The 26046-nt window shown below is 58.0% G+C and overlaps 1 protein-coding gene across 1 annotated transcript in view; it reads right to left on the bottom strand.

Annotated features, from left to right (window-relative positions):
* Nucleotides 1-2742: 2742 nt before the first annotated feature.
* PHF2 (PHD finger protein 2) overlaps nt 2743-26046 on the bottom strand; it is a 104906-nt gene continuing 81602 nt past the window's right edge. Inside the window, exons 8-22 of the mRNA XM_028835353.2 lie at nt 25093-25180; nt 24513-24619; nt 22866-22957; nt 21530-21619; nt 20576-20944; nt 18167-18286; nt 17557-17675; nt 15352-15530; nt 15156-15226; nt 13976-14139; nt 8476-8753; nt 7328-7423; nt 6551-6660; nt 5364-5748; nt 2743-4736 (exon numbers count right to left, since the gene is read on the bottom strand). Coding sequence (XP_028691186.2) covers nt 4648-4736; nt 5364-5748; nt 6551-6660; nt 7328-7423; nt 8476-8753; nt 13976-14139; nt 15156-15226; nt 15352-15530; nt 17557-17675; nt 18167-18286; nt 20576-20944; nt 21530-21619; nt 22866-22957; nt 24513-24619; nt 25093-25180 — 2357 coding nt within the window. The 3' untranslated portion in view covers nt 2743-4647. The remainder of the gene's footprint in view (nt 4737-5363; nt 5749-6550; nt 6661-7327; nt 7424-8475; nt 8754-13975; nt 14140-15155; nt 15227-15351; nt 15531-17556; nt 17676-18166; nt 18287-20575; nt 20945-21529; nt 21620-22865; nt 22958-24512; nt 24620-25092; nt 25181-26046) is intronic.

Raw genomic sequence — 26046 nt, 5'->3', positions numbered from 1 at the left:
TGGTTATTCTGGGTATGGCCCCAAAGGTTCGCAAATTGAACCCTGTTTCGCCAACTGCAGGTTCAGGGACTGGCTCTGGGTCCAGCCGGGGTCAAAGGACCTGGGCACATACACAGGCAGGGCCCTGCAGAATAGACTGAGCTGGCCGATTTTCTGAGCTCCCCACCAGGCATGGAGATGATGGGCACCTGGCAGGGGCAAGGGAGAGTCCCTTGCCTCTGGCCCACCAACAGCAAGCTGTAGTCCTGGAGAGCCCACTCCACCTGCTCCCAAACTGCCCGGCCCCCCAAGGGCCTGCCACATCCCTCCACTGTGAGGGTGGCCCCAGGGCCCTGCTCTGAGCCACTGCAGACTCTCCTTTCCGTTCAGCCCACAGGGCCCATGTCTGACAGCCCCAGGGTATGGCTGCCTGCCTCTGCCTCTGCTCATGTTGCTAGAAACACCACTTCCCACGGGTCAGCTCCAGGGGCCCCTGCAGACCTGCCCTTCCCACCTGGAGGCATGTCTCCCCCACATGCTGTCCTGTGGTCCTGTGGTCCTGTGGTACAGGTGGCAGGTGTGGGTCCCGCTCCACGGTGAGTAGCGAGCGCCTCCTCCAAGCCTCGGTGGACTCCTGGGCAGAACTGGCTGGTGACAATGCCTGCCCCAGGTTGTCAGTCATGGTGAAGGCTGGGGCAGGTTCTCCACACAGTGCCGGACACACAGCAGCCGCTCAGTAAACAACTGGAATCCAGCGAGTGTTGGAGGGCAGGACTGGGGGCAGTTTGCTTGTGTGTGTTCACTGTACTGTGTGCTGACCTTGCTCAGGCCAAGCCGGGCAGGCTGCAGGGACAGAGGACAGACAGGCCCGAATCTCAGAGGTGTGACCCACAAAGTCCGCTGCTGGTGGGCAGCTCCCTTCCAGACCTCAACCTCCCGACTTCACTGTCACAGGGCAGTCAGCACCGACACCAAAGTTAGGGGAAGAGCCACAGCTAGGGGCACGCTTGGGGACACATGGGCCCCTGGCCTCCTGGTTTCAGGAGCACACCCAGAGATGCATGACCAGGTCTGTGTGCCACACACCTGGGCAGGATCCTTGCATGACACCTGGCTCACAGGTTGCCTGGCACTCAATGGGGGCTGGGCTCCAGACACCGGGCCGGCCTGAGTGCAGCACAGGGAGGAGCCCGGGCTCCAGGAGATGCTGGGCAGCCGCAGAAGCCCCTTTGAGGGCCGAGGGTGCTCAGCTCATGTGAGTCCTAACAGCAGTGCTTGGTAGGGATGGACCCAACTAGCACCCAGACATCTCCACCTAGATCCAGCTGCTGGGCCCAGGGGGCCGGCCAGCCTGAGGGTGGTTGGAGCTTCAGAGCCTGGACCTGGAGGGTGCTGCACACTTTATCCCAGTGGCTGTGGGGCTGAAGGTGTGGGGACTCCTGGGGGAACCACAGGACAGTCTCTGACTGGACCTGGCAAGGACAGGCCAGCTTCCCAGGTAGCCTGGGGTGTGCAGAGGACACTCAGCTCTTGTGGGGTTCCGTGGAGTGGCTCAGGCTGTGGGAGTGCCCACAGCCCAGGGGCATCCAAAATGCCTGGCAGCCTGGGCAGCCCCAGCATGGGTCCCAGGCACCACCTGGGGACAGCAATGGGACCCCACCTCATCCTGCAGTCCCCAGGTCCTGGACGGGTTCCTTCTGGGGGCTCGACCACCGTGCGTGGTGGGAGCACCCCCCCGAGCCCCCAGCAGGGACTGGAGGAAAGCAAGCTCAGAGCAAGAAAGGACTTGCCCACGGGCAGCCTTGGGTTAGTTTCCGGTGTCACATGACAAACTGCACGGAGTGAAAGACCACAGACCTGCAGGTTGACAAAACCCCCTGGAATCTCGCAGGGGTGGGTCGGACGCCCGGCACGGCAGGGCCCTCTGCTCAGGGTCTACTGGGGAACCAGCTTCCCACTTCCTCAGGGTGTCGGCAGCCAAGGCCGACCCTGCTCAGCGAGCTGCAAGCTGAGAGACCTTGGGTGACCCAGGCCAAACTCCTGTCCCCAGCTCATCTCACTCCCAGCTCCCATGCCAGGGCAAGACCCCATGTGTGGAGGCTTGGGCCAGTCCAGCCATCATCACAGCCCCGGATTCTCAACGTCTGCACTGCCCAAATGGCCCGAGGTTATTCACGTTTCTTCAATAAATGCCAAATGGCCTGTTTATCCGTGGTCCTCAACATTGTCACCGGCGCCCCACGCATGCACCACCCCCCACAGACTGACCCAGGCCTCATCCATGTCCCAGCAGCCCTGCCTGCCACGCACCAGCGACCCTCCCTGGGCTCGCACCATTTCAGTTCCTCTGTCAGGCAAGGGCTGCTCCTGGTAGTTCTCTGTAATCACATCAGACTTAGGCTGGAGCTCGGCAAGGCACTGAATGCTTCTGGGTGTGCATCCGTGCTGGGGTGCACATGTGTGTGCCTGCTGGACCCAGCCAAACCCCATATCCATGAGTCCAAAAGAAGGTTCCAGAGGCTTCTCGAGGACATCCTCAGGGCTGGGACTGGCAAAGCCAGAGTCTCAAAGGCTGCTGCCACCCCTGCAGCCACCAAGGGTCTCTTCTGCCCATTCCTGCCAGCCAGCTTGGGGTGCTGTGTGTGCCCCTCAGGCGGGGCAACCTGAGGCTTTCCATGAGCAACACAGGTGGCCGGCGTCTCCCCACTGCCCTCGCTGCCAGGGTGAACAACTACAGTCAAGGCAGAAATGACACAGACATGGTTCTGTACAAAACCTGAAATATTTTTACTTTTTTAAAACTTTGATCTAAGTTGCCTTAGACCTCATGGACTCGATACAAGAGTAATATGAATTGGGAAATAAAACACTTTAATAGCCACGATAAACTTTGTTAGAAATGTACATGTTGCCAAAATAATAATAATAAAATTAAAAATAAAAGAGAGAGAGAGAGAACAGCTTGATGTCCAGGTTAGATTATATAAATGTTCAACAAGGGCAGGGTAAAGGAAACTTTAAAAACACCGGTTCTGAATAAGCCTGGGGCCCCACGAGACTCCCCCTCTCCCAGCCTCGGGCCCTGGGGACTGCGTCCCTCCAAACAGGACAAGTGGGAGTGGATAAGGCCTCCACCAAGCTGCCTCTCCCCGTGGACAAAACATCCAGGTAATGGGTATATAAACAAAGCTCATAAGAAATGTACAAATATAAAAAGCTACAAACATTAATAAATTACAGCATCACAAAACACGGAAACACTTCACAAGGTGCTAGTAAAATAACTGTATCCCCCAATCCCCTCATCATACAAGAAGGAAAACAAAGAGCTGGTATTAAAGTTGAAGATTCATCTTCAAAATGTGTCTGGAATAGATCTTTTGTGTACTATTCGCTTCTGTAAAGAGAGTGTAAGGCTGCACAGACATCACTTGTTTTTCAGGCAATACCTTAGTTCTTAAAAGAAAAAAAAAATAATAATAATAAAAGGAAAGGAGAAGGAAAAAGCATCAGAACCCAACTGTCCATCTGACTCAGCAAAAAACTCGTATAAATGTTAATGAAGAACTCTATAGAAAGAAATTCCTAAAGATACTTTTACTCTTATAAAAAAGAAGTTATTTAAAAAGCTATTTACACGCTACATTCTATGAAAAATATGCTTCAGGAAATACATCTAAAATTAAAATACAGGATTGCCTGAGAAACAAATCCAGCCCCTCCGTGTCGATGGTGGACACACCATCCAGGTACGACCCATGCAGGCGACACCACACGCTGACACGGGAGAACAGAGAAGTGCCGACCGTAAGTCCTCGGGCCGCCTGGCCACTGCCCCTGCCCCGCCAGTCCCAGGGCAGGGGCGCCTTGGCTGAGAAGTGCTTCTCCAGAGTGTGGCCAGCAGGGCAAGATGGTCCCTGCCACATGGCTTAGCCTGGGTCTCCCAGACCCCAAGATATGGCTGAGCCCTTGCCCTTTCCTGGGGACCCCACAATGGCTCCCCTGCCTGCTAACACACCAACCCAGCTGCCAGTCTTAGCTGCCCCCGAGAAATGCTCCTGGGCATTCAGGCTGGACACACACCATCCTGCTGCCACCTGCCAACCAGGGAGCTCGGGGCAGACCCTTCCTCGCCCACCGAGCACGGTCTGGACTTGGCTGAGAATCACTCAGGAAGAGAAGGGGGGACATAAACATCCCACTTGCGCCTCCTCTTTCTGTGTTCTTTGCCTTTTTTTTAAGCCCCAGGAGGCTGCCAGCCTGTGGCCAGCTCCGAATCTGGGGCTGGTGAGCACTGGCTCACTCTGCCTTCCTTGAAGGACTCATGCTCTCAGCAGAGCTGCAGAGGCCCTGCAATCACACCCACGCTCAGGGGAGCCTGGAGGCTGTCCTTAAAGTGGAATGAACGGTCCTCAAACTTGCAGGGCCGCTTTTCTGGGACAGGTCACTCTTAGCAACTTGAGAAAAGACGTCCATTTTCAAATCGAGGGGCCGCACTGGGCTTGCTCTGCCGGCTGAAGGGACAGACGCTCACTGGGGTGATGGCAGCCGGGAAGAGGCAAGGCCCTCCCTGGTGGGGCAGCTCAGCACCCTCCTGGGAGGCAGGTGTTTTTTTCGCGGGGCTCCGGGGGTCCTGAGCGGAGCAGAAGGATCCTGGCTTTCCAAACCTTAAAGGAGCAGTTTCCCGTTCCGATGAATTTTCAAAATTTTCCCAAGCCTCTGCTTGGCGGTCGCCATGCCCTTTTTTGTACGTTTTCCTAGGGGAGTCGGGGAGGGGACACAAAAAAGGAAGGTGAGCTAGATGGCAAGGAGCGCGGCATGCCAGTGCGGGGGAGGGTCCCGCTAACACCAAGGGGCAGCCTGCAGTCCCGCATCTGTAAAATGGGCCTATGAGGCCCCAGCTCCGAGCTCAGCACCCCTCAGGAGTCCGGGATCACCGGCAAAGCCTCCACCTCAGAGGCCATGTCCTCAAGGGGCCCTGGCAGGTAGGATGGGCATGGACTTGGGGATGGCATTACGAGAAGGATGCGAGGATGTCTGGGCCCCACCCCCAGTAACAAGGCCAGGAGCCACTGCCAGCACCCCGTGCTGCGTCACTCAGTCTCCACAGCTGGCCAGCCCCACGGCTGGGGTGCAGGGGTGCAGGCAGATCAGGGGCTGAGCACGCCCACTGAGGAGAAGGATGAAAGCACACATGTCCTGTGCCGTAGGACACGCTCACACGAAGACGCAACTAACTTGGACCACAGCACCCTGCCACCTGAGGCACAGGAGCCCCTCCCGATGTGCTGCCCTCTACCACAGGCTGAGTCTGCACGTCTGGGACTGCACAAGGGGGCAGGCAGGGCAGCGGGGCTGCAGGCTCTCTCCAGCAGGCACGGTACCTTTGGCAGCGGTGTTGTTGTTTGGAGACGACGCGGAGGGCCGCCTCTGTGTGAGAAAGACCCCAGGGGCCATGGGCTGGGAGGCGCGGCCCGCCTGGGCCCCAGTGAAGGCGCCAGCGGCTGTGTACTCATGGTCAGCCAGGCTGCTGCTATGAGACTCAGGCGGGGGCTCTGGCGAGCTGCCCTCCTGCGAGGCCTGGCTGCTGGCTGTGCTGGTGGAGGCCGGGGTGGTGGAGGCCGGGGTGGTGGAGGCAGGGGTGGTAGAGGCCGGCGTGGTGGAAGTGGAGGTGGTGCCAGCAGAGATGGAGGTGGAGGTGGAAGGGGAGGTGGTGTTAGGAGTCAGCTTCCTCTTGGCACTCTTTTTTTTTCTGCTTTTCTGCTCCTCCTTTGAACAAAACATGCAGGGCAGACTCAGACGCACGGCCCACTTGGGCCAACAGAGCAGGGAGCTCCCAGCATGGCCTTGCCAGGGGCCCTTAAGCATAGCAGGGCTGGGCAGTAGGAGCCTGAGGCCTGACTCTGGGCCACCGGGGGCACAGGACGCAAGGGGACAGGGTGCCAGCACCCACAGCAGTTGCCTGGCCTCCCCGTCAGTGTGAGTTAACCTAGCAGTTGAGCCTATAGGATGGCACTCCTACCCCATCACCCCACGCAGCGGCCATATACATCTCCCAGTTTTGGAGGAATATTACTTTGATCGTAATAAATTCCTTGGGCACCCAGATGAGGTCGGGCCTGGTCTGGAGGGTACGTGAGGCTCCAGGAGCCTCCATTTCTGAGCTGGGATGAGCTGAAGGTGGGCGATGAACTTTTAGGAGCATGTAGAGACAGAACACCTCATTTCCCACCTGAGGACAATTCAAAACTACCCGTGTGATGGGGGGAGGGAAAGGGGCACTCCCTCCATGCCGCTGTCGCACCAGAGAGCAGCCCAGCCTCGGCATGGATGGGGCTGTCCAGCGTCAGGGCCCCAGCCGTCAATTCCTAGCTCCCCGGACCCCACGCGGGGAATTTAGGGCCTGGAGGAACAGGGCACTCTCTAATCAAATGTTGTCAAGCCTGTGACTGCCCCTGGCTCAGGGGGTCTGTGCATGGGGTGGAGAAATAGGTGCCTTGGGGAACCTGAGCCCAGGTGGGCGTAGCAGGCACCTGGCTGCCCTGTGTCCCTCTCCCTCGCCCCTCCTCACCTGCTGGGACAGCTTAGCTGCAGCGGCCGCCAGCCCGGTCTCGATGGAAGCCACCCGTGTACCCTCACGCACAGGCCTGTCCTGTCTTGGTACTGATGGGCCGACCCTTGCTGTGGAAGAAAAGGGCCAGCCCCCTCAAGCGGTAGGCCGCGGCCTGTCCACCCCTCCTGGTGGGGGGCTACCCTGCCCCCACCACAGCCTTTCCCCTGGCCAGGCAGGCCTGAGCACCGGGCTTCCTGGCTGTGAGGCCGCCTCACAATAGGGCAGGGCCAGCTGCTCCACCCCAGGAGGAGGATACCACAGTGGGGTCTGCACGGCGCAGAGCCCAGGAGGCCCAGCAACATCAGAGAGGCTGGGCAGGCGGGTGAGGGTAACGTGGAAGGAGGACAAGGCCTCACCCCACTGGTGCCCCAGCAGGTGTCCCTCAGCCACCATCAAGGGGGTGCCCCCGGTACAAAGGTGACCCTCACAGAGCTTCCCATTGAGGAAGAAACCAGAGAGAAGCCGGCCAGAGGAGTGAGGGCTTTTGAGTGGGGACTGTGTAGAGCACATCTGGGCTCCCAGGTCCCCAGAAGGTCCCCAGAAGCAAAGCAGAAGGGAAGCCCACAGCACTCCTGCAAGTGGCCGACCATCCCCAGCGGGACGGGCCGCCCAGCTGTTGGGACAGGACAGGTGCAGAGCTGAGCCCACATTCTCAGGGGCTGGAGGGACCACAGACAAAGTCACAGCTTCCACACTGGATGTCGGGTGGACCCCCCACCCCTGTCCCAGCACTACCTGTTGGGCTGTAGGGAGCATCATCTGAGCCTTTCCTTTTCTTTGACCGGGACTTGAAGATGGGGTTGTCTTCGTCTGACTCCAGTGAGGGGTAAACTAGAGGGAGGCAGAGGGAAGGCGGGGCCCGCTGAGTGCAGGGTGGGGCCACAGAGGGGCGGGGGAGTACAGGTGGCTGTAGACCTTCCTCACCAGCGACCCCAGGGCCTATGCTAAGGCCTGCCACACTGTCACTGTTGGCTGTGATGGAAACTGCCCATGGTGAGGACACCCCAGGCATGGGCATAGGTGCCCCAGAGATTATCCAGAGGGGCAGGGACTCGCCCAGACAAGAGGGCATCTGCATTTACCTGACCAGCCTCATCTGCCCAGCCTAGCCCCGGTGCCTGCAAGCTCCTGGCCTCTAAGGGCTGCCCTCCGTACATCTGTTCACGGAGCTTGAGATCCCCAGAGGCCCCACCTGGAGGAAGCTGCAGCAGAGACTGGGGGACCAGGGAAGGATGGGACCCCACAATCAGACTAGGGCATCTCCGCTCCTGCAAGAGGAACACTTTGAGGCTCCAGGAAACGTTCTGTTTGGTGAAAAGTCTCTGATGCTATGAAAAGGGAAAACGTCTAACGTCCATGGAGGGTGGGCTCTGACAGCCCCGCCCTGCCCGACAGGTCTTGGTGGAGGGGACCCTGTAGGGCACGACCTGTGGCTGCTGGGGAGCTGCCCCAACACGGTGACGCAGTGACCCTGTGACCCTCACAAGCCAAGTGCCACCCTGCACTCACTGCAGGTTGTGGTCCTTCAACTTGCGAGGCCTGTTGAGGAACGCCCAGGAACCAAGGCTCAGGAGGAGGCAAGATGGCGCCCGGCACCACACCCCCCCACAGAGCCCAGAAAACAGGAGTTCACTGTGCTGTCATTCTGTTTGTCAGAGGAGAGTAGGCCCCACCACGAAGCCCACGTCTGTCCACCAGATGTGGGCCAGGGCCAGTCTCGCTCACAGGAGGGTCTCCCAGGACAGCAGTCAGAGGCCGAGGGTTTTGCTGAGCTGAGGCCGGCTGTAACTTGGAGAGCTGCATGTTTATGCTACTGTCTCCATTCTCAGCCAGGCCTTCTAGGGCTGAGCGTGGGCCCTGCCCCATGCAGGAGTGACACTCACCGTAGTCTGAGTCCTTGAAGCAGGCATCCAGGTGGTCCTGCTCTTCCTCGTAGTCATCCAGGTCCACGCTGTTCTTGGCAGCCCTCTTCAGCAGTCGTTTGCCTGCACTCTTGCCACTGCCACCCCCATTCTTCCGGGCACCATGGGCAGCCAGCGAGCTCCCCTTGGCCTGGCCGGCGCCCCACGTGGTCTGCAGGCAGGAGTCGGAGGCCTGCAGGTTGGCCATGGACAGCATTCCCTGAATGGCTTCCTGCGTGCTAGGGGAGGCCGGGGGCTGGCTACGGGCACAGAGAGACAGGCACTCAGCCCAGCGCTCTTGGCCTGCAGCCCAGGTACTTAGACAACAGTCTATAGCCTGCACAAACTCCTGGCCCAGGTGGCAGGCAGAGGGCGTGGAGTAGAGGGTGGCAGTGAGCTGATGACTTCTCCCTTGGAAGAGGCCAGCCACTGCCCCCATCCAGCTCTGTTCATCCACCCATATACCACAGAGAAGGCTGGAGGCCTGGGGAGAGAGATGGGCATGGAGAGGAGACTTGGGAAGACGGCAGATGGGAAGGAGGGTCCAGACCCTCACATGATCACACACTGGTCTCTCCCACCTTAAAGCCAGCCGACCCAGTGACCTCCCTCCTGCACCCCAGCCACTCTGTGTACCCCCTCGGTCCACGCTATGCCTCTCTCCCAACTGCAGAACTAGCCCTGAGGATTCCTTACCCCATTCTGTAGGGAATCCTCCCAGATGTCACCCTGAGATGGGGCAGTGCAGCCCACTGCCTCCCATGGCACACGCTCTCCCCAGTGACCCACACTCCTCTCCACACCCACACCTGCACCCGCACCTGCATCTACACCTCTACCTACCCTCACACCTGCACCTGCATCTACACCTGTGCCTACACCTACACCCGTACATGCATCCACACCTGTACCTACACCTATACCCATACCTGCATCTACACCTGTACCTACCTTCACCCCTGCACTTGCATCTACACCTGTGCCTACCTCCACCCCTGCAACTGTATCTACACCTGCACCTACCCCCACCCCCGCACCTGCATCTACACCTGTACCTACCCCCACTACACCTACATCCACACCTGTGCCTATCTCCACTCCCGCACCTGCATCTACACCTGTACCTACCCCCACACCTGCACCCCATCTACACCTGTACCAACCCCCACACCTGTAGCCCCATCTACACCTGTACCAACCCCCACACCTGCAGCCCTACCTGCATCTACACCTGTACCTACCCCCACACCTGCACCCCCATCTACACCTGCACCCACACCTGCATCTACACCTGCACCTACCCCCACACCTGCACCCCCATCTACACCTGCACCCCCACCTGCATCTACACCTGTACCTACCCCCATACCCACACCCGCATCTACACCTGTACCTACCCCCACACCCGCTCCCCCACCTGCATCTACACCTGCGCCTACCCCCCACACCCACACCTGCACTACACCTGTACCTACCCCTACCCTGCACCCCCACCTGCACCTACCCCCAGCCTGCACCCCCACCTGCATCTACACCTGCACCTACCCCCACCCTGCACCCCCATCTGCATCTACACCTGCACCTACCCCCCACACCCACACCTGCATCTACACCTGTACCTACCCCTACCCTGCACCCCCACCTGCACCTACCCCCACCCTGCACCCCCACCTGCACACAGACCTGCAGCTGCATCTGCACCTGAACAGGCATAGCTGCACCTCAGTTCAGCCCAAGTTCACCAGACTGTGGCAGGCTCCAGACTCCCAGACTTTCCCTTTGCCCTGCCCCCACACCCCACAGCCCTCAGCTTCAGGTGGCCCCTCCCATAATGCCCCGCCTGTCTCTCATTCGCATCCTCATCCTCTGCCCCATGCCTGTGCACACACCTTCTTCTGTCTACACTGGCTCCCCTCCTTCCCGAAGCTTCTGAGACACCCGGTCTGTGATCAGTCTGTCTAGATTCATAGAGTGGTGAATCTATGGGGTTCCACCAGAGATGGGGTGGCCACTGTCATCCCACAGAACCAGGCTCTTGGTGCTGCTGGACAGCAAAGATCCCCAAGGCCAAGTCCTGGGCTCCTTGGGGACCTCCCTGCCAGGCCCTCTCATGGGATCCAGCCCTGGCCTCTTCATGGGGCCTTGCCCCACCCCAGCCCACAACTCCCCGCAGCCAGGACTCTCGCCTGTCTGTGCGCCAGAACCACCTGGGCAGCTCTCACATGTCCAGGCCCAGGCCCCACCCAGAAACTCTGAGACAGGGGCCCGCCCTGGGCTCCAGATGCTGTGTGTAGCCAGGACAGGTGCCCCAGACTTCCCCACCACTCACGTGGTCCAGCCCAGCAGGTACACCCTGCAACATCCCTTTCTAGTCCTCACCCCTGCCCACTTCCCTGTGGCCCAAACCCGGCACCCAGCCCACCCCACCTTACAGGGGAGGCCCAGCCACACCTGTCACCGCATCTAGCCACTCCTGGGCCCATACTTGAGGCACACGGGGTGCCTACCATCCTCTCCCTCTGCTCCCTGGACCTGCCCCTCCAGGACTCCTGCATCAGCATCACTGTCTCTTGCGCTGCCCATGCCCTCTCCACCACCTCCCAGAAGTACTGGAGGCACTTTCAGTAAAGCCATTCAAATGAGAGGGGCTGGCAAGCCTGTGGCTGTGAGCACACCCAGGGACTGTATGGGGGCCTGTATACCCGGAACCCCTTGCCAGAGATAGCCCACATGTGAGACAGGAAAGAAGAAGCCAACGCAGTGGCAGGCGGGCCACACAGCTCTGCATGCCTGTGCCCACCTCTGTTACCAGACACGGAGACTGAGGCACCAGGGGCAGTGGCCCCCACAGGACAAGTCCCAGTTCAGAAGCAAGAGGGCTCCCGAGACTGAGGCTCTGCTGCAGCGGGACAGGGAGAGGAAGCTGCCCCTGGGAGCCCAGGCACAGAGGGAGTCCTAGGGCTGGTGAGGCAACGTGGACAAAAGCTGCCCATGCTGGACAGCGCTGAGGCCCGAACTCACTGCTCTCTGAGGGTCCAGCAGACTCGGGGGGATGCCCAGTGCCGGGGGAGGCACCCTCGCTGCAGCCTTCACCAATGCCACCTCCCAGGCCCTGTCTGAGACACACTAGGCTGTGCTGCATTTCGGGTTTCACAGGAACTGAACAGGACTGAGGTTTGAAAGGCACAACAATGCGGAAATCAAGTATGGTCAGCCTCGAGCGCTCCTCAGAAGGCACTGCCGGGAGCTGCCCCCACAGGGCCAGGACCACACTGCCCCTGCCACACAAGCTGCAGCGCTGAAGGCCTGCCTAAGACAGCGCGGTCACTTCCGCCCTCACTGACATCTCCACAGGAACAGGTTCTCCCAGCCCCAGCTCAGGAGCCAGCCAGAGCACGCAGCTTGCCCTGTAGCCTCTGGCAGGCCCTGCCCCGACACCTCAACTGGCCTGCAAGGCCAAGACAGACTGGAGGGTGGCGGTCTGCACCCAGCCACAGGGGAACGGGGGGTGGCCAGGGACACCCACTATGAGGGTGCATGCCATGCCATCTGGGCAACCCAAGAGGGTGAGGGCTGCATGCCCGGGGCCCGCAGGGTTGCTGGTGAATCAATGAGTAACGTCTAACTAGTCAGTATGGAAAATAATACTTTTAATCCACCAATTATCATACTCAAATCCTCTCCTTTTCCCTCAGCAGTAAACACTGAGCAAACTATCCACGATAAATTAACATATTTTCCTCCATTTTCTTCAGCAGTTTTTTCCAAGCAGCCGATACTTAAAACAGAGCAAATGGACCATCAAAAACTGACCTACGCTCCAAATGGGAGACTTTGGGAGAGGAACTGCCTGCAGCGGGCTGAGGGGGGCTGGTGGCCTCAGTGGCCCCTGGCAGGCACATGTGCACGTGCACACCACCCCTAGGCGCGGGCTAGTCGTGCGGGGCGGGGAAGCTCTGGGTCTTTTGTGATCAGTGTGTCCACGGATGGGTTGCCCCACTCCCTCCCGGGCTCAGATTCACAGCCGGGAGCCCGGGACACAGCGCCTCCTCACAGACTCAAGCACAAACCCCTCCCCACCTCTGTCCCCATCTCCATGCCCCCTGCAAGCCCCAGGTGCCCATGAAAAAGCACCTGGTGACCCACGGGCTCTTGGCCCTGTCTGCCCTCATCTTGGGTGGCATCAGACACCCCCCACCCTCAGGGCCCCCCGGCCTCTCCATGGACCTTGGGAGGGGCCTAGAGTGTTTAGGGGCCTCTCCCACCCCTAAGGCCAGTCACTGAGGTGTCGGCTAGTGCATACTTCTTCCCAGAAGACAGGCATTCCCCAACAAGCTGTGTGGAGCACCACAGCCTCCAATAGGGAGAAGGAGCTCACAGCCAAGCTTCACCCCCAGCCACAAGCACATCTCTGCAGCAAGAGGCTTAACATGGACAGGAACCACCTAGTGCCAAGCAGGAAATCTGTCCCCTAAGGCGCTATGGAAGCCTCCCGTCATGCTTCACTCCCATTAAAAAAAGCATCTTACAGCTGGCTTTCTGATCAATATTACATGAACATAATATTGCATGTAAAACAGTAATATATGAAATAAAATACGGCCAACTGATTTAGCAAAAGCTCTTTTCAATCAAGCCCTTAATCCACCTTGACCAAGCCCCACCATCTGTCTAAAAGCAGACCTGCCCTGCGGCCTCCACCTGCCACTGAACAAGCCTGAGGTTGTGTCGAGCAGTTAGCAGGACGGCCCTGGGTTGCCCATCGATTCTGGAAACCAGAGTCTCAGGCAGATCTTGGGAACCAAGCGGGACCCAAGCACGGGGTCCATCTTCCTCAGTCCAAGTCATTGCTGGACAAGGGACCAGCCGCACACACCCAGATATCACTGCCCAGCACTAGTCAACCCCCCAGGACCCCCAAGTTCAGGTTCTGCAATCAGGCAGATGGACATTCTGGGTCTGCCTCTGCGGCTTCCTAGCAGTGTGGCCATGTCCAAGTATAAGCCCTCAGAGCCTCGGTTTCCCCATCTGTGCAATGGGAATCTGCAGCTGTCATGAGGACCGGGAGGGCTGTGCTCCCCTGTGGCAGCTGCAGCCCTCTGCATGGGCTCAGGGGCACCATGGAGGGGTTACAGCTCTGCCCCCTGGGTTACCTGTCTGTAGTACATGTGGAAATTCCCGTAAGATTTCCACGTGAAAAATACAACAGTCTCGGCACATAAAATTGAAAACCTGTGGCTCTGAGAGAATTTACCCAAAAAATAAAAAGAAAAAGAAGCCCTTGATTGAAAGCAAAGCCCTAGTGGGACCAACCAGTCCAGCATCTGTACCCTGAGGTCTGCCCTTCTGCCCAGGCACAGGGGCAGCTCAGCACTGGCTCCAGCTGTGCGTCTAACTCACAGGCTCCCACCACCGTGGCTGAGGGCCAGCCCTGGGCCTGCCTGGTCCCCGCTCTTGGGTGCTGCTGGGTGGTGGGGCCCACCTGCTGGGGTTGTACTCCAGGGCGCCGACCTCCTCACTGGCCTGCAGCAGGTCCAAGATGCCGGCCGCCGAGCTCCCGCTCTCCTTCTTGACTCTGGCATTGCGGCCGGGCTTGGTGTCTGTATCGATGTGCAGCGAACCCTCGTCCGAGGAGTCGTCACTCTGCTGTGTGAGGGACAGGGCTTCGGTCAGGGGAGGGTCTGGCCACCGAAGCGGCCTGGGAGTTGGGAGGGGGATACTTTTTCCCTTCAGGGACTAAACTAGGTTTTTTAACGTTTTCATTTTATTTATTTATTTATTTATTATTTATTTTGAGACGGAGTCTCGCTCTGTCGCCCAGGCTGGAGTGCAGTGGCGCAATCTCGGCTCACTGCAAGCTCTGCCTCCCAGGTTCACGCCCTTTTCCTGCCTCAGCCTCCCAAGTAGCTGGGACTACAGGTGCCCGCCACCACGCCCGGCTAATTTTTTGTATTTTTAGTAGAGACGGGGTTTCACTGTGTTAGCCAGGATGGTCTCGATCTCCTGACCTCATGATCTGCCTGCCTCGGCCTCCCAAAGTGCTGGGATTACAGGTGTGAGACACCGCACCTGGCCAGTTTTTTAACGTTTTTAAAGAGCCACTGCTCTTCTAATGAACACTGCTGGGGTCAGACAGAGGCCCCTGGAGCTGACAGGGCTGGATGGCTGACACACAGACACACAGGTCAGACGCGGGTGCCAGAGCTCTCTCAGAACCACAAAGGACCAGACTGTCTTCACACTGTGCACTGTATTCACAGAGGAACTCTGGTTCAAAGGAACCCTTACACGAGAGAGCCCCAGTGTGTGACACATGTAAAGAGATGCCGCCGTGGCTGGAAGAGGCGGGGGCAGGGCCTGCAGCCCCAGAGGGACCTCAGGCTGGAGGAAAGCAGTTAATCCACTAGATCCTGATAACCTCCCCCGGCAGGGGGCCCAGTGGGGACACACCCCTCGCAAGCCCAGGCAGAGATGACCACTGTGTCTTAGAGTTGGACGTGACCTTAGAACACTCATGAAAGGGTGGGGTGAGGGTAAGGGGCCCGTTCACCATCTCATGCAGAAACACCCTCAGAGACCACCCTGGAGTTACTCAAACTATGGCCTTGGGGACTGCCCAGAGATGGCCCCCGAGACCAAGGCGGGCCCGGAAGGCAGCTCACCTTGTACGCTGCTGAGTCCAGCTTTGGCTTCGTGACAGGCGTGGGCAGCACAGCCTTCTTATCCAACAGGACTGAAAGCACAGCAGATGGGAGTCCAGCAGGCAGCCTTGCAGGGAGCCAGCCACCCCGGGAAGACCTCTCAGAGGAGGGACGGGCCTCTCCCACACCCCTCCCCCAACACCCCCTCCCAACTCACAGGACAAGTCCCTTTTTGGGGTGTTTTTCTTCCTCCTGATGGGAAACTCGTCGATCTTGAGCTCGCCGTCGTCCGACACGTACTCATACTCATCCCGCACGGGCTTGGGCTTGTCCTCCTTGAAGTTCTGCAAGGCCCCGAACACACCAGGGCTCGTCGGGGGCCTGAGAGCCTTGGAGCTAGGGCAGAAGCGAGCGGGTCAGCAGCATCCACACAGCCCCAAGGCCAGTGGACCGGCGGGACCTCCCAAGGGGTCCCTGCCAGAGCCATGGCAGGATGGCCTCCAGGAGGCAAGTGATGTTGCCACCATTTGAATTTCCATTCGAAGAAGGCTCAGGCGAGTTGAGATGGGAGGAGGGCGGAGGGCCCAAGCCTCTGCAGACAGGACGCGAGGCTGGGCCCTCAGTCCCCACGATGGGAAGCTACCTGCCCACAGGAAACGACACCCCCATCCCCATGGCCTCCTACACAGTGCTGTGCCTCCCCCCGCACCACATTCAGGCAGAGAGAGCCCTTCCCCAGGCAGTTTAGATGCTCAAGACAGTGACCCCCAACTGTCCCAGGGCCACTGGACAAGCTTAAGCCCTGCCTCCGGCCTGCCTGGGAATCCTGGCACATGCTGAATCGGTCTTTAACCAGAACAGGATCCAACTTTCCTGGTTTTTTCCTCCATAGCTATGTTGGAAAAATAAACTCCGGGCCAGGGATACCGGATAGATGTAACGGTCTAAGAAATAGTGTGTAATTTGTCTCCCTGCCGGGGCGAAGGAGGACTACTTCAGAGCTTGGCCTGCAAGCAGCTCCGGCCTTGGCCCTCCCAGGGGTTTGAGGACAGGTTTCTCTCTCTATGGCAGCAGGGACAACAGGCTGAGGCAGAAAAGTCCGGAACTTCAAACAGACACAGCGCCAATCCCGAGCAGGTGGAAGTGCAGACACCTGGACAGAGCGCCGGGCGAGGCTGCTTCCAGTGCCCTAAGTGAAGGGGTGGCGCCCGCTGCCTCACGGGCTGGGCCACAGAACACACAAGTGTCCACGGGCTAGAGTCACACTGCTCTTTCTCATCTCCACCCTCAACTCCCTAGCACCATCACAGAGTGAATGCCATCTAATAGCTTCCCCTGAACCTTTAACTTCAGATAAAGCAAGCGACATGCCCAGGGCAACGAAGCTGGGCAGCCACAGGACCCTGCAGACCTGCCCCTTGGCTGAATGGCCTCACCTGTTGCCCTGAGCTCCCTGGCCCTCACAAGACTCTGCCTGGGCACTGCTCCCTTTCTCCACCACCCAGAAAGAGGCGTTCTCCTCCCATCTCTTCAATGAGGAAACTACAACCCGGCCAAGTCAATCTGTGGCTGCTGCAGAAAAGTGGCCGCCCCTCCTGCTGGAACCTGTCTGACTCCAGCCAGGCCTGGGGCCTCAGCAGGTGACATGCCCCACGCACTGGGAACACACACAGGCCCAAGCGTTGCCACTGGAACCGTGAGGCTCTTGAGGTTGCCACTGCGCTCACAGCCCTCAGCACCCTCACCTTACCCCGAGGCTCATCCAGCATGACCACACCACCCAAACACACCCCCTAATCTCTGCTCAGGGCCATCTCCAGGAGGCCCTCCTGACTCCCAGATGGGTCACGCTCTCAGCACCCAGGGTCCCACGTTGGGTTCACACCAGGCCCTCCCCACTGGCTCTGAGAGCCAGGACCCTGTTCCCCACGCACGTCCTCAGCACCAGCTCACGAGAGCCACACATCTAACATTCATGGAGTCCCACAGCCTCCCTCCCTGACTTGGGGGCCCATCCCTCACTGCAGGCTGGCTGCATCCTCCAGCCCAGCCCCACCCAGGCATGTCTGCTTCCTCACACCCACCCTGCAGGTGGAGTGTGGTGGGAGGCAGGGACGTGGCTCTGCTGGTGTCTAGGTCTGAAGAAGACGTGCCAGGAACAGGGGCTGCAGTCAGTGAGGTCAGCAGCTCAGAGGGAGAGGGGTCCCCGGAGGTGTGTCAGGCAAAGGCTGTGTGTGTATGGGGTACGTGATATGCAGTGTGTGTGGTTGTGTGTGATGCAGTGTGTGGTGTGTGTGTGTGAGATGCAGACTGCATGCATGGTGTGTGTGTGGTATAAAGCAGTGTGTGTGATGCAGTATGTATGGTGTGTGTGATGTGGGGCACGTGTGAGGTCACCTCTCCCATCCAGGCACTCACATACCTGAGGAGTTTCTTGTTGGAGAAGGAAAAAGAGAACTTGTTGTCTTTGTTCCCAGCTAGAGGTGACTTCTCTAGCTTCTGCTCCTCTTCCATCTTCAGTAAGGAGTCGGGTTTGCTGTTCTGAAAAGCAAGACCAGGGCCGTCTCTGAGCCCCACACAGAAGTGGGGGGTCAGGACCCCGACTAGTGTCAGTGGGAAGAGGCAGCTGCTGGGAACACGCCTAAGGAAAGTCACCCATAGCTCTGGTGGCCACCCAGGCCGCTGTGGGGTGCTCAGGGGCCTGCACCCCATGGACTCAGTGCCTCGATGCTGCCTGGCCCCCAGGGAGTGGGAATGAAAACCAGAGTGTGGACAGTGAAGGGAAACACTGTTAACATACAGGGTGACACATTCAATCTATTGCATCCCAACGAACTCAGAGGAAGGCAGTCCATGGGTGGTCACACGTACCTCAGACCCACATAACCACACCCCATGGTACTACCTACTCAGGACAAGCAGACACATGTCTGCACATTCCTTCACACATACAGGGCCTCACAGATTCATCTCTGCTCACATTCACCGAGCTGACACACGCACACGCACGCATGCACACGTGCATGTCTCACCTTGTATTTCCACTTGGCCTCTGACTTGCTCTTGGTTTGCTCTCGAATTTCCAGCCTCTCCACATCATTCTGCATGTGAACCACGTCTTTGTTGGGCACACTCAGGACACTCTTTGTGGCCTAGAAAAAAGGGCTGCTGTGACCCAGAGGCAGACACAGAGGGTCGGTGGGGCTCCCTTGAGTCACAGATTCCCTGTCTCTCTCTGGTCCATGTGCTTGCAGTTCAAGTCTCCATCCATCTACCCATCCATGCATCCATTCATCCACCCATCCATCCATCCATTTATTCATTCATTCATTCATCCACCCACCCATCCACCATGCATTTGTTCATCCAGCTACTCTTCCATCCATCTGTTCATTCATCTGCCCACCCATTCATCCATTCATTCATCCCATTCATCTACCCATCCATCCACTCACCCATTCGTTCATTCATTCATCCATCCATGTACCATGCATTTGTTCATTCATCCCTCCATCTATCCATTCGTTCATCCCATTCATCTACCCACCCATTCATCCATCCACTCATACATTTATTTATCCATCTACCCATCCACTCATCCATTTATTTATCCATCTACCCATCTACTCATCCATTCATCCATTTGTTCATTCATTCATTCATCCACCCATCCACTTACTCAATCATCCACCCATTCATCCATCTACCCATCCATTCATTTATCCATCCATCGGTCCATTCACCCACCTATCCATCCATCCATTTGTTCATCTATCCATACATGTATTTGCTCACCCATTCATTCATCCATCCATCTATCCATCCATCCATTCCTCTATCTATCCATCCATCCATCCATCCATTCATCAATTTATTCATCCACCCACCCATTTGTTCATCCATCCATTTATCCACTCACCATTTGTTGATTCATTCATCATCCACCCATCCATCCATTCATTTATCCACCCATCTATTTGTTTGTTCATCCACCTTTCCATCCATTCATCTATCCATTCATTTATCCATCCATCCATTTTTTCATTCGTCTATCCATCTATTTATTCATCCATCCATCTACCCATCCATTCCATCCATCTATTGTTCATCCATCCATCCATCCATTTATTCATCAACCCATCCATCCACCCACCCCCCCAACCATCCGTCTATTCTTTCATCTATCCACCCAAGGATCCATTCATCTACCCATCTACCCATCCATCTTATGCACTCATCCATCTACCCACTCATCCATCCATCCCTTCATTAATCCATCCATCCATCCATTCATTCATCCATTCGTTCATCTACCCATTCATTCATCATCCATTCATGTACCCACCCATTCATTTATTTGTTCTTCCATCCATCCATCCATCTACCCATTCACCCATCCATCCATTCATTTATTCATCCATCGATCTACCCATCCATCAATTCATTCATGTTGCCATCTATACATTCATCTGTTCATCCATTCGTTAATCCATTCAACCATCCATCCATCTATCCAGTCATTCATCGATTCATTCATTCATTCATCCATCTGTTCATCCATTCGTACATCTATTCATTCATTCATCCATTCATCCATCCAGCCATTTAGCCATCCACTCATCTGCTCATGCATTCATTCATGCTTGCCCTGTTAAAGAGAACACAAAAGTGTCCCACTACACCCCTGTGATACTGGCCCTGAAGTGTCCTGGCCCCCAGGAAGTGGATAACAATCTCCTCCTGGCAGAAGCTCACACTCAATGGTGCTTGATCTCAGGGGTTTATGGTCCCTGAAGCCCAGACCTAAGATCTTCTAGTCAGAGTAGGTCTTCAGGGCTGGGCCCATCTCTCTCACTGTCCACAGGGGCTCAAACTATCAGGGCAACCCTGGTCCTGTCCTCACCCCTAAACCCCCTCCCCTCCAATGGCATTCTCCCTGTTGTTTCTGCACAGACACCTCATCTACCTTCAGGTTTTAACCTCAATGCTTTGGCCCCAGGGAGGACCCAGGGCTTCTTTGTCCCATGGCAACTACTCATCTGGCTAGGAAACCTAAACTAGACATCCCTTCCTGGAAAACCACCATGCCTCCTCCACCAGGTGGCCCTCTTGGGTGCTACCTCTGCCACAGCACACACACATTGTGTTGCCTTCCTCAATGAGGGCCCCTCTCCAGGCCCACTGCTCTGTGGCTTGCTGGCACAGCCTGTCCACTTGGGGAGGTCTGGACCTGGATGCAGCAGGACTGCATCAGGACCAGGCAGGGAAGTGCATCTTCTGGGCAAACTGAGCCCACAGCAAGAGCCCAGACCCCCACATCTTCCCAGGTGTCCCCGGGGAACAAGGACAATGGGCCCTAGCTATCTCCATGGGCCTGGCCCCCAAGAGATGCTGCGGCACCTCCGGTGCTGAGGTGGGGAGTCAGGGTGAGGGGGGCCCACCTTGCCCTTCTTGGGCGGCTCCATCTTGGTCAGTGCCTCCTTGGTGTGGGCTTCGAGCAGGTCCAGGTTGGGGATGGTGGGCGAGGCTGACTCCCGGGACTTCTTCCCTTTCTTCTTGCCTCCATCTTTGAGCTTCAGCGTTTTGGGGGGCCTTGGGGGCTTAGGGGGCTTTGGGGGCTTGGGGATTTTGGACGGCTTGGGCATCTTCACAGTTTTGGGAGTCTTTTTTTTGGACACTTTCTCCAGGAGGGATTGAGGCGGGGTGGCCTCAATGGGAGACGGGGGCTCCTCCTTCTCCCGGTCCCCGTCACACACCTCATCTGACGAAGCGACAGTATTCACTTCCGGTCGGACGGCTTTGGAGGCATTCTGGGATACAGAAAGGAAAGGGTCACATGCTGCTTCTGCCAAACTGTGGCCCAGGAGGGTCCACACACCAGGACGCTGGAGACCCTCACTGCCAGGCTGGTAGGGAGCTGTCAGTCCAGAAAGCCTCAGCTACCCCACACCATCATGTGACACACTCACACCCAACCCACGCTGTTGTGTGACACACCCGTCACATGCCATCAGTCACTTGCTCTCCCCAAGGCTCTTCTGTTCTACCCCAGCACAGCAGCTGAGGGCTCATCCAGGATCACACAAGCTGGGACTTGAGGGGCTAAGTCAGGGGCTCCTCCCACAGAGTGCCCTCCCCATGGGAGATTCAGAGAGGCTGGTGCCATCTCTCAGTCCCTACACACTCACACCAGAACACAGACCCAGCCAGAGACCTGGGACCCTGAGCCCTCACAAAGGCAAGCTCGCCCAGGAAAGTGCAGGGAGGACTGTCTGGGGCACTGGCCTTCCTGGAGCTGGCAGCTGTCTGTCAGGTTGGCCCCTGGGCCCAGAGAAAGACAGGCCGGCCCTCCCCCATCCCTGGGGATTCAGCCCAGCACCCGGACATGGCCCCACCTCACTGAGCCGGATCTCTTTGGCCAGGTCTTTGATGAGCTGTGAAGGTTTGAAGTGCTCCGGGAGTTCGTCCTCATGCTCTGCCAAAGCCTGCAGGACAACCAGGCCCAGGGTCAGCACCAGACACGTCCCGTGGCCCTGACCTACCCCTGCATTCTTGCAGGCTGTCGCCTGACTGCCAAGCCACTCTGATCAGCATGAGGCGAGGGGCTTCCCAGCCAAACTCTGCCCTGGCAAGAGGCCTCTGCTGTGAGCCCCCATCAATAGGGGGACAAACCGAGTACCGAGAGGACAAGCTTGGCTGAGGCCACCACCAGCCGGCCATGGAGTGGACATGGGTCCCATCCCTTCTTCCTAGTCAGAGGCCACTCCACCTGGTCACCTGGCTGAGATGAGCCAGGAGGGGCACCCTGGACTGCCCTGGGCCTTGAGACCTGAGGGAGGTGGCGGCTGCAGGATGGCCCTGGGAGTGCACTGGCTGCCTCTCCTGTGTGGCCCATCCAGGAGAGAGGCAGGCTGCACACAGTATTCCCTGCAGCCTGGCCTTCCTGAAAGCTGCCTGTAAATCTCCACTGGCCTTCTCTGGCCTGGGAGAGGGTCCTCCTCCCAGGAGCGGCCACAGTGCCTCTGCACAATGACAGTCCCAGCAGGAAACACTGTCCCAGAGGGTGCCCAAGGCTGAGTCAGGCCTTCCCCTCCGTTCTGTAGCCAAAACCAAGGGAAGATGCTAAGGAACACAGGAAGTGGCTTCTGTGGGGGCGCGCACATCGGAAAGAGTCACAGGGAGGGGCTGCCCCGGTCACAGAGCAAGGTGGCTGGGGTGCTGCACCCACTATCAGGCAGCTTAGCTTCTGAGCTAATGCCAGGGCCAGCCAGGAGGAGCTGACAGGGTGTCCCCAGCACTCCCTGTCCTGGAGCCAGCCACTCCCCCAGTCCTTCCCTGCCCCCACCAGGTTCCAGGCCTTTCTGTGCTCAGTGTCATCCCACCATGAGCCATCTGTCCTCCACCCGCAGACGCACCTTCCTCCCAGGAGGCACTGGCACCTGCTCACCCTCCTCCCACCAACTTGTGACCAAGCTGTGAGCCCCTGAGGGAGGGGGCTCGGCATCTACATCTGTCCTCCCCCAGCCCTCAGGTGGCCCAATCAGTGGACAGCAGGGGTGTCTGGGGCAAAGGCACACCCTGGGCCAAGCCAGGCAGGGGAGCACCACCATCCTTCCCAGGCTGGATCTCAGTGAAGCAGGACAAGTCCTGGACATTGCTGCTGGGTCTCCAGGGAGGTCCTCCCACCTATCACTGCTCTCCTGCCCTAGGCATTTGTGACATGATTCCTACCTGCTTCTTTGTCCACGATCGGAAAGCACCATTGAGAATTTTAGCTCCTTGGACTAGATGAGGGGGCAGCTGCTTCCCAGATTTGTGAGAGCCTGGGAAGGAGACACTGGGTGAGATGGGTGGATGTCCGTTGCCCACAGGTGCCTTCGTGCCCAGCCATACAGCCAGACCGGAGGATGCCAGGTCCAGCCTTCCAGAGGTCTCCCTCCACCCACGGCCACCAGCTCAACTGCCAACAGTTCCTCTTGGAACCTGGGGGTGCCCATCCTCCTGGTGGCCTCCCCTGCTTGAGGAAAGACTGGCCCTCCCACCATCCTCCCACTGTCTCACCCTCCAGGCCCCTAACACAGGCTGCCTGGCTCTCCTCACTCTGCCCAATACCCCAGCCCTGCCTGAGCAAGGGGCTACACATGCCAGGACCCGGGCCACCGGCTGTCTCCAGGGCCCACACAAGGCATCCCCAAGCACCTCTTCCCATCTCATGACGCCCCTTAGCACAGTGGAGGGACCAACCACAGTCCAGCTGGGAGGTGTGCTCCTGCCGTGGGCCTCCCTCCCTCTTCCCACTGGAGAGGGCTCCAGGGCTCCAGGGCTCCGACTCACCAGGACCATGGCAGCTCCCTGGGTCCTCTCAGTCCTGGGGGCCAACTGTACTGTCGTCCACTCAGAGAGGGAGGCCCAGGCAGAGAGGATATGGCCACAGTGGCCTAGCTGGCCAGTAGTCAGGCTGGCCCTGTGGGGTGGCTTCCCGGATGCTGCCCTGATCCCTGCCTCCCTGGCACGAGTCCCCTGAGGGCAGGGCTAGACTCCCATCTTGGGCACTTCCTTCTGCCGGAGTCAAGCTCAGGGCTCCACATTTGGGGAGCAACGGGAAAATCTTACTGAAACCTGGCCAGCCACAACTAAGGACCATTTTACCTTCTCAAACTAGGGCCAGAGTGCAAAGGGTTCTGCATAAAAGAACTCTTGGCTGCTATCAGAACCAAAAAAGAAAAGCTAAGAGTAACTTTTGGTGAAGGGCACACTGAGAAAGGAAGTCACACACAAATACAAACTCTCCTGTAGGCTCCCTCATGCTGCTGGGCAGTCTGGAGGCCGGAACAGGGTGGCGGCTGCCAGGAGCCACCTGCTCTCAACTCTGACGGTATGGCCAGGCAGGACCTGGGACAGAAAGGGGCAGCCCAGGGATGCCACAGTGCATCCACAGAGGGCCAGGACCGAGCCACAAGCCTGCCTCACGGTCCAGGTGCCACGCCCCTGAGGGATCCTAAGGGGACCCAGAGCCCACTCACACCCATTCCTCAGCTGGTGACAGAGCGAGGGCTCCAGCTTCCCAATGTGGAGGGTGGAGCAGGTGTGATTGATACCTGCACCAAGGCCACGCACACTCGCCCCTCTCAACCCACAGCCCAGTGTTTGTTCTAAAACAAGGGACAGTCCAATCGGAAAGAGAGGCCCAGGCCGTTCAATCCAGTCCTGCATTATACAGATGGGGAAACTGAGCCCCAGGGGGCTGAGTCCCAGAGGGCCTTGCTCAGGCCACAGGAAGGCGGCACTCACACCCAGTCAGCCCGCCCTGACCCAGGTTTGGCTGTCCCCACAGCCAAGAGCCCCAGGCTTGGACACCCACCCCGGAGTGACCAGTACCTCTGAATGCCTCCAGCAGGTGCTTCCCCATGTACCAGCAGGCAGTTTCAAAGTTGGGAAACTGAGTCAGGCTGCCCAGTTTCAACCTCCTTTCCACTTCATATGCTCTGGAAGCCACCAAAGAGCAGTTCTCAGTGCACTGACCATCAAGCAGGTGACACTGGGCGTCAATCCAGGCCCCAGACACACCAGCTCAGACCTCCCCACTGGGCCTTGCATAGCTGCAGAGGACCAGGGGACAACTGCCCTGGTGGCTGCAGGCCTTGGGGCCCATGAGAGCTCTGTCAGTGCCCAAGAAGAGAAGGCAGCAGCCTTTTAAGCAACCCCAACCCCAACCCCACCAAGGGCAACTACAACCGTCCAGCAGCCAGGTCCCTCGGGGAGCCGGCCTGCACGACCCCAGAGCCCACCTCCTCCTTCCCTCCACATCACGAAGAGGCCCACAGAGGCTGATGGTCATGTCCAGGCCACCCACAGGCGGGCTGTGGCAGGACTCAGCCCAAGGCGTCCAGCACCGACCCAGCTAGAGGGAGGACACTGCCCTGCGGAGCCCGAGGGCAGACAGCGCGGCAGGCACTACCTCATCTGCATCTCCACGCTCAGGCTGTGGAGGAAATGTCCCGCGAAGGCCAGGCAGTCCACAGGGGTGAGCGTGGCATAGATCCAGCCTGGGAGAGAGAGGGGAGTGGCTGGTGCCCCACCTTGCTACCATGAATGGGCTTCTCATGGCTCCAGATCAGGGAGCGGTGGAGACCAGCACAGGCCTTCCCCAGCCCAGCCCAGGATCCAGCTCCTGCCTGCCTATACCTTGGTGCCCTGTCCACCTCTGCAGCCTCACCAGCAGCCTGGGGCCTCCCTGGGAGAAGCTCTCTGGCCCTGGTCCAACCCCAGCCTCCACGGAAGGGGGTCGGGGGAGAGGCTGTGTCTGAGGCGGCACAGACTAGTCAGTCCAGCCCCGCACAGACAGAGAAACCAAGGCCCAGAGCTGAGGGGACTCACTCAGGCCACTTGAAGGGGCAGTACTCAGACAGAGGGAGGAAGCTCTAGCCTCTGTCCACCTACCCGGCCTCCCAACCACGCTCAGGAGCAGGAGACAAGCCCAGGGCAGCTGCATCGCCCCCAGAGCTGGAACTGGTCCCCAGGTTATCCTCAGAGACAGAGCCTGGGCCAGACCCTGGGAAATCCACAACTCTTTCCTAAATAGCTGTGACTGTGAGAAAGCCAACGGAGGGAGGAAGGACCCAGAGATTACAGAAGATTCTGAGGCTTATAAATCATTAAAATATGAGGGCTTCAGTTTGATACTTATTTAAAATGAAAAAAAAAATCTATAAAACGATTTAAAAATCTGAACACCAATTGGCTATTTGATGATACTACGGAATTGCTGTTAATTATTCATTTTTCGAGGTGTGAGAACAGTATTGCAGCTATGTTACTTTAGAAGGAAAAGAAGTCCTTCAGAAATAGTGGAATATTTAAGTGAAACAGCAAGATGTCTGGGATTTGTTCTACCATCATCTAGGGGCACACA

The sequence above is a fragment of the Macaca mulatta genome, chromosome 15, assembly GCF_049350105.2.
Source record: "Macaca mulatta isolate MMU2019108-1 chromosome 15, T2T-MMU8v2.0, whole genome shotgun sequence".
Lineage (NCBI taxonomy): Eukaryota > Metazoa > Chordata > Mammalia > Primates > Cercopithecidae > Macaca > Macaca mulatta.
Note: the sequence above shows the minus strand (reverse complement) of the source record. Positions and strands in the feature narration are given on the sequence as shown.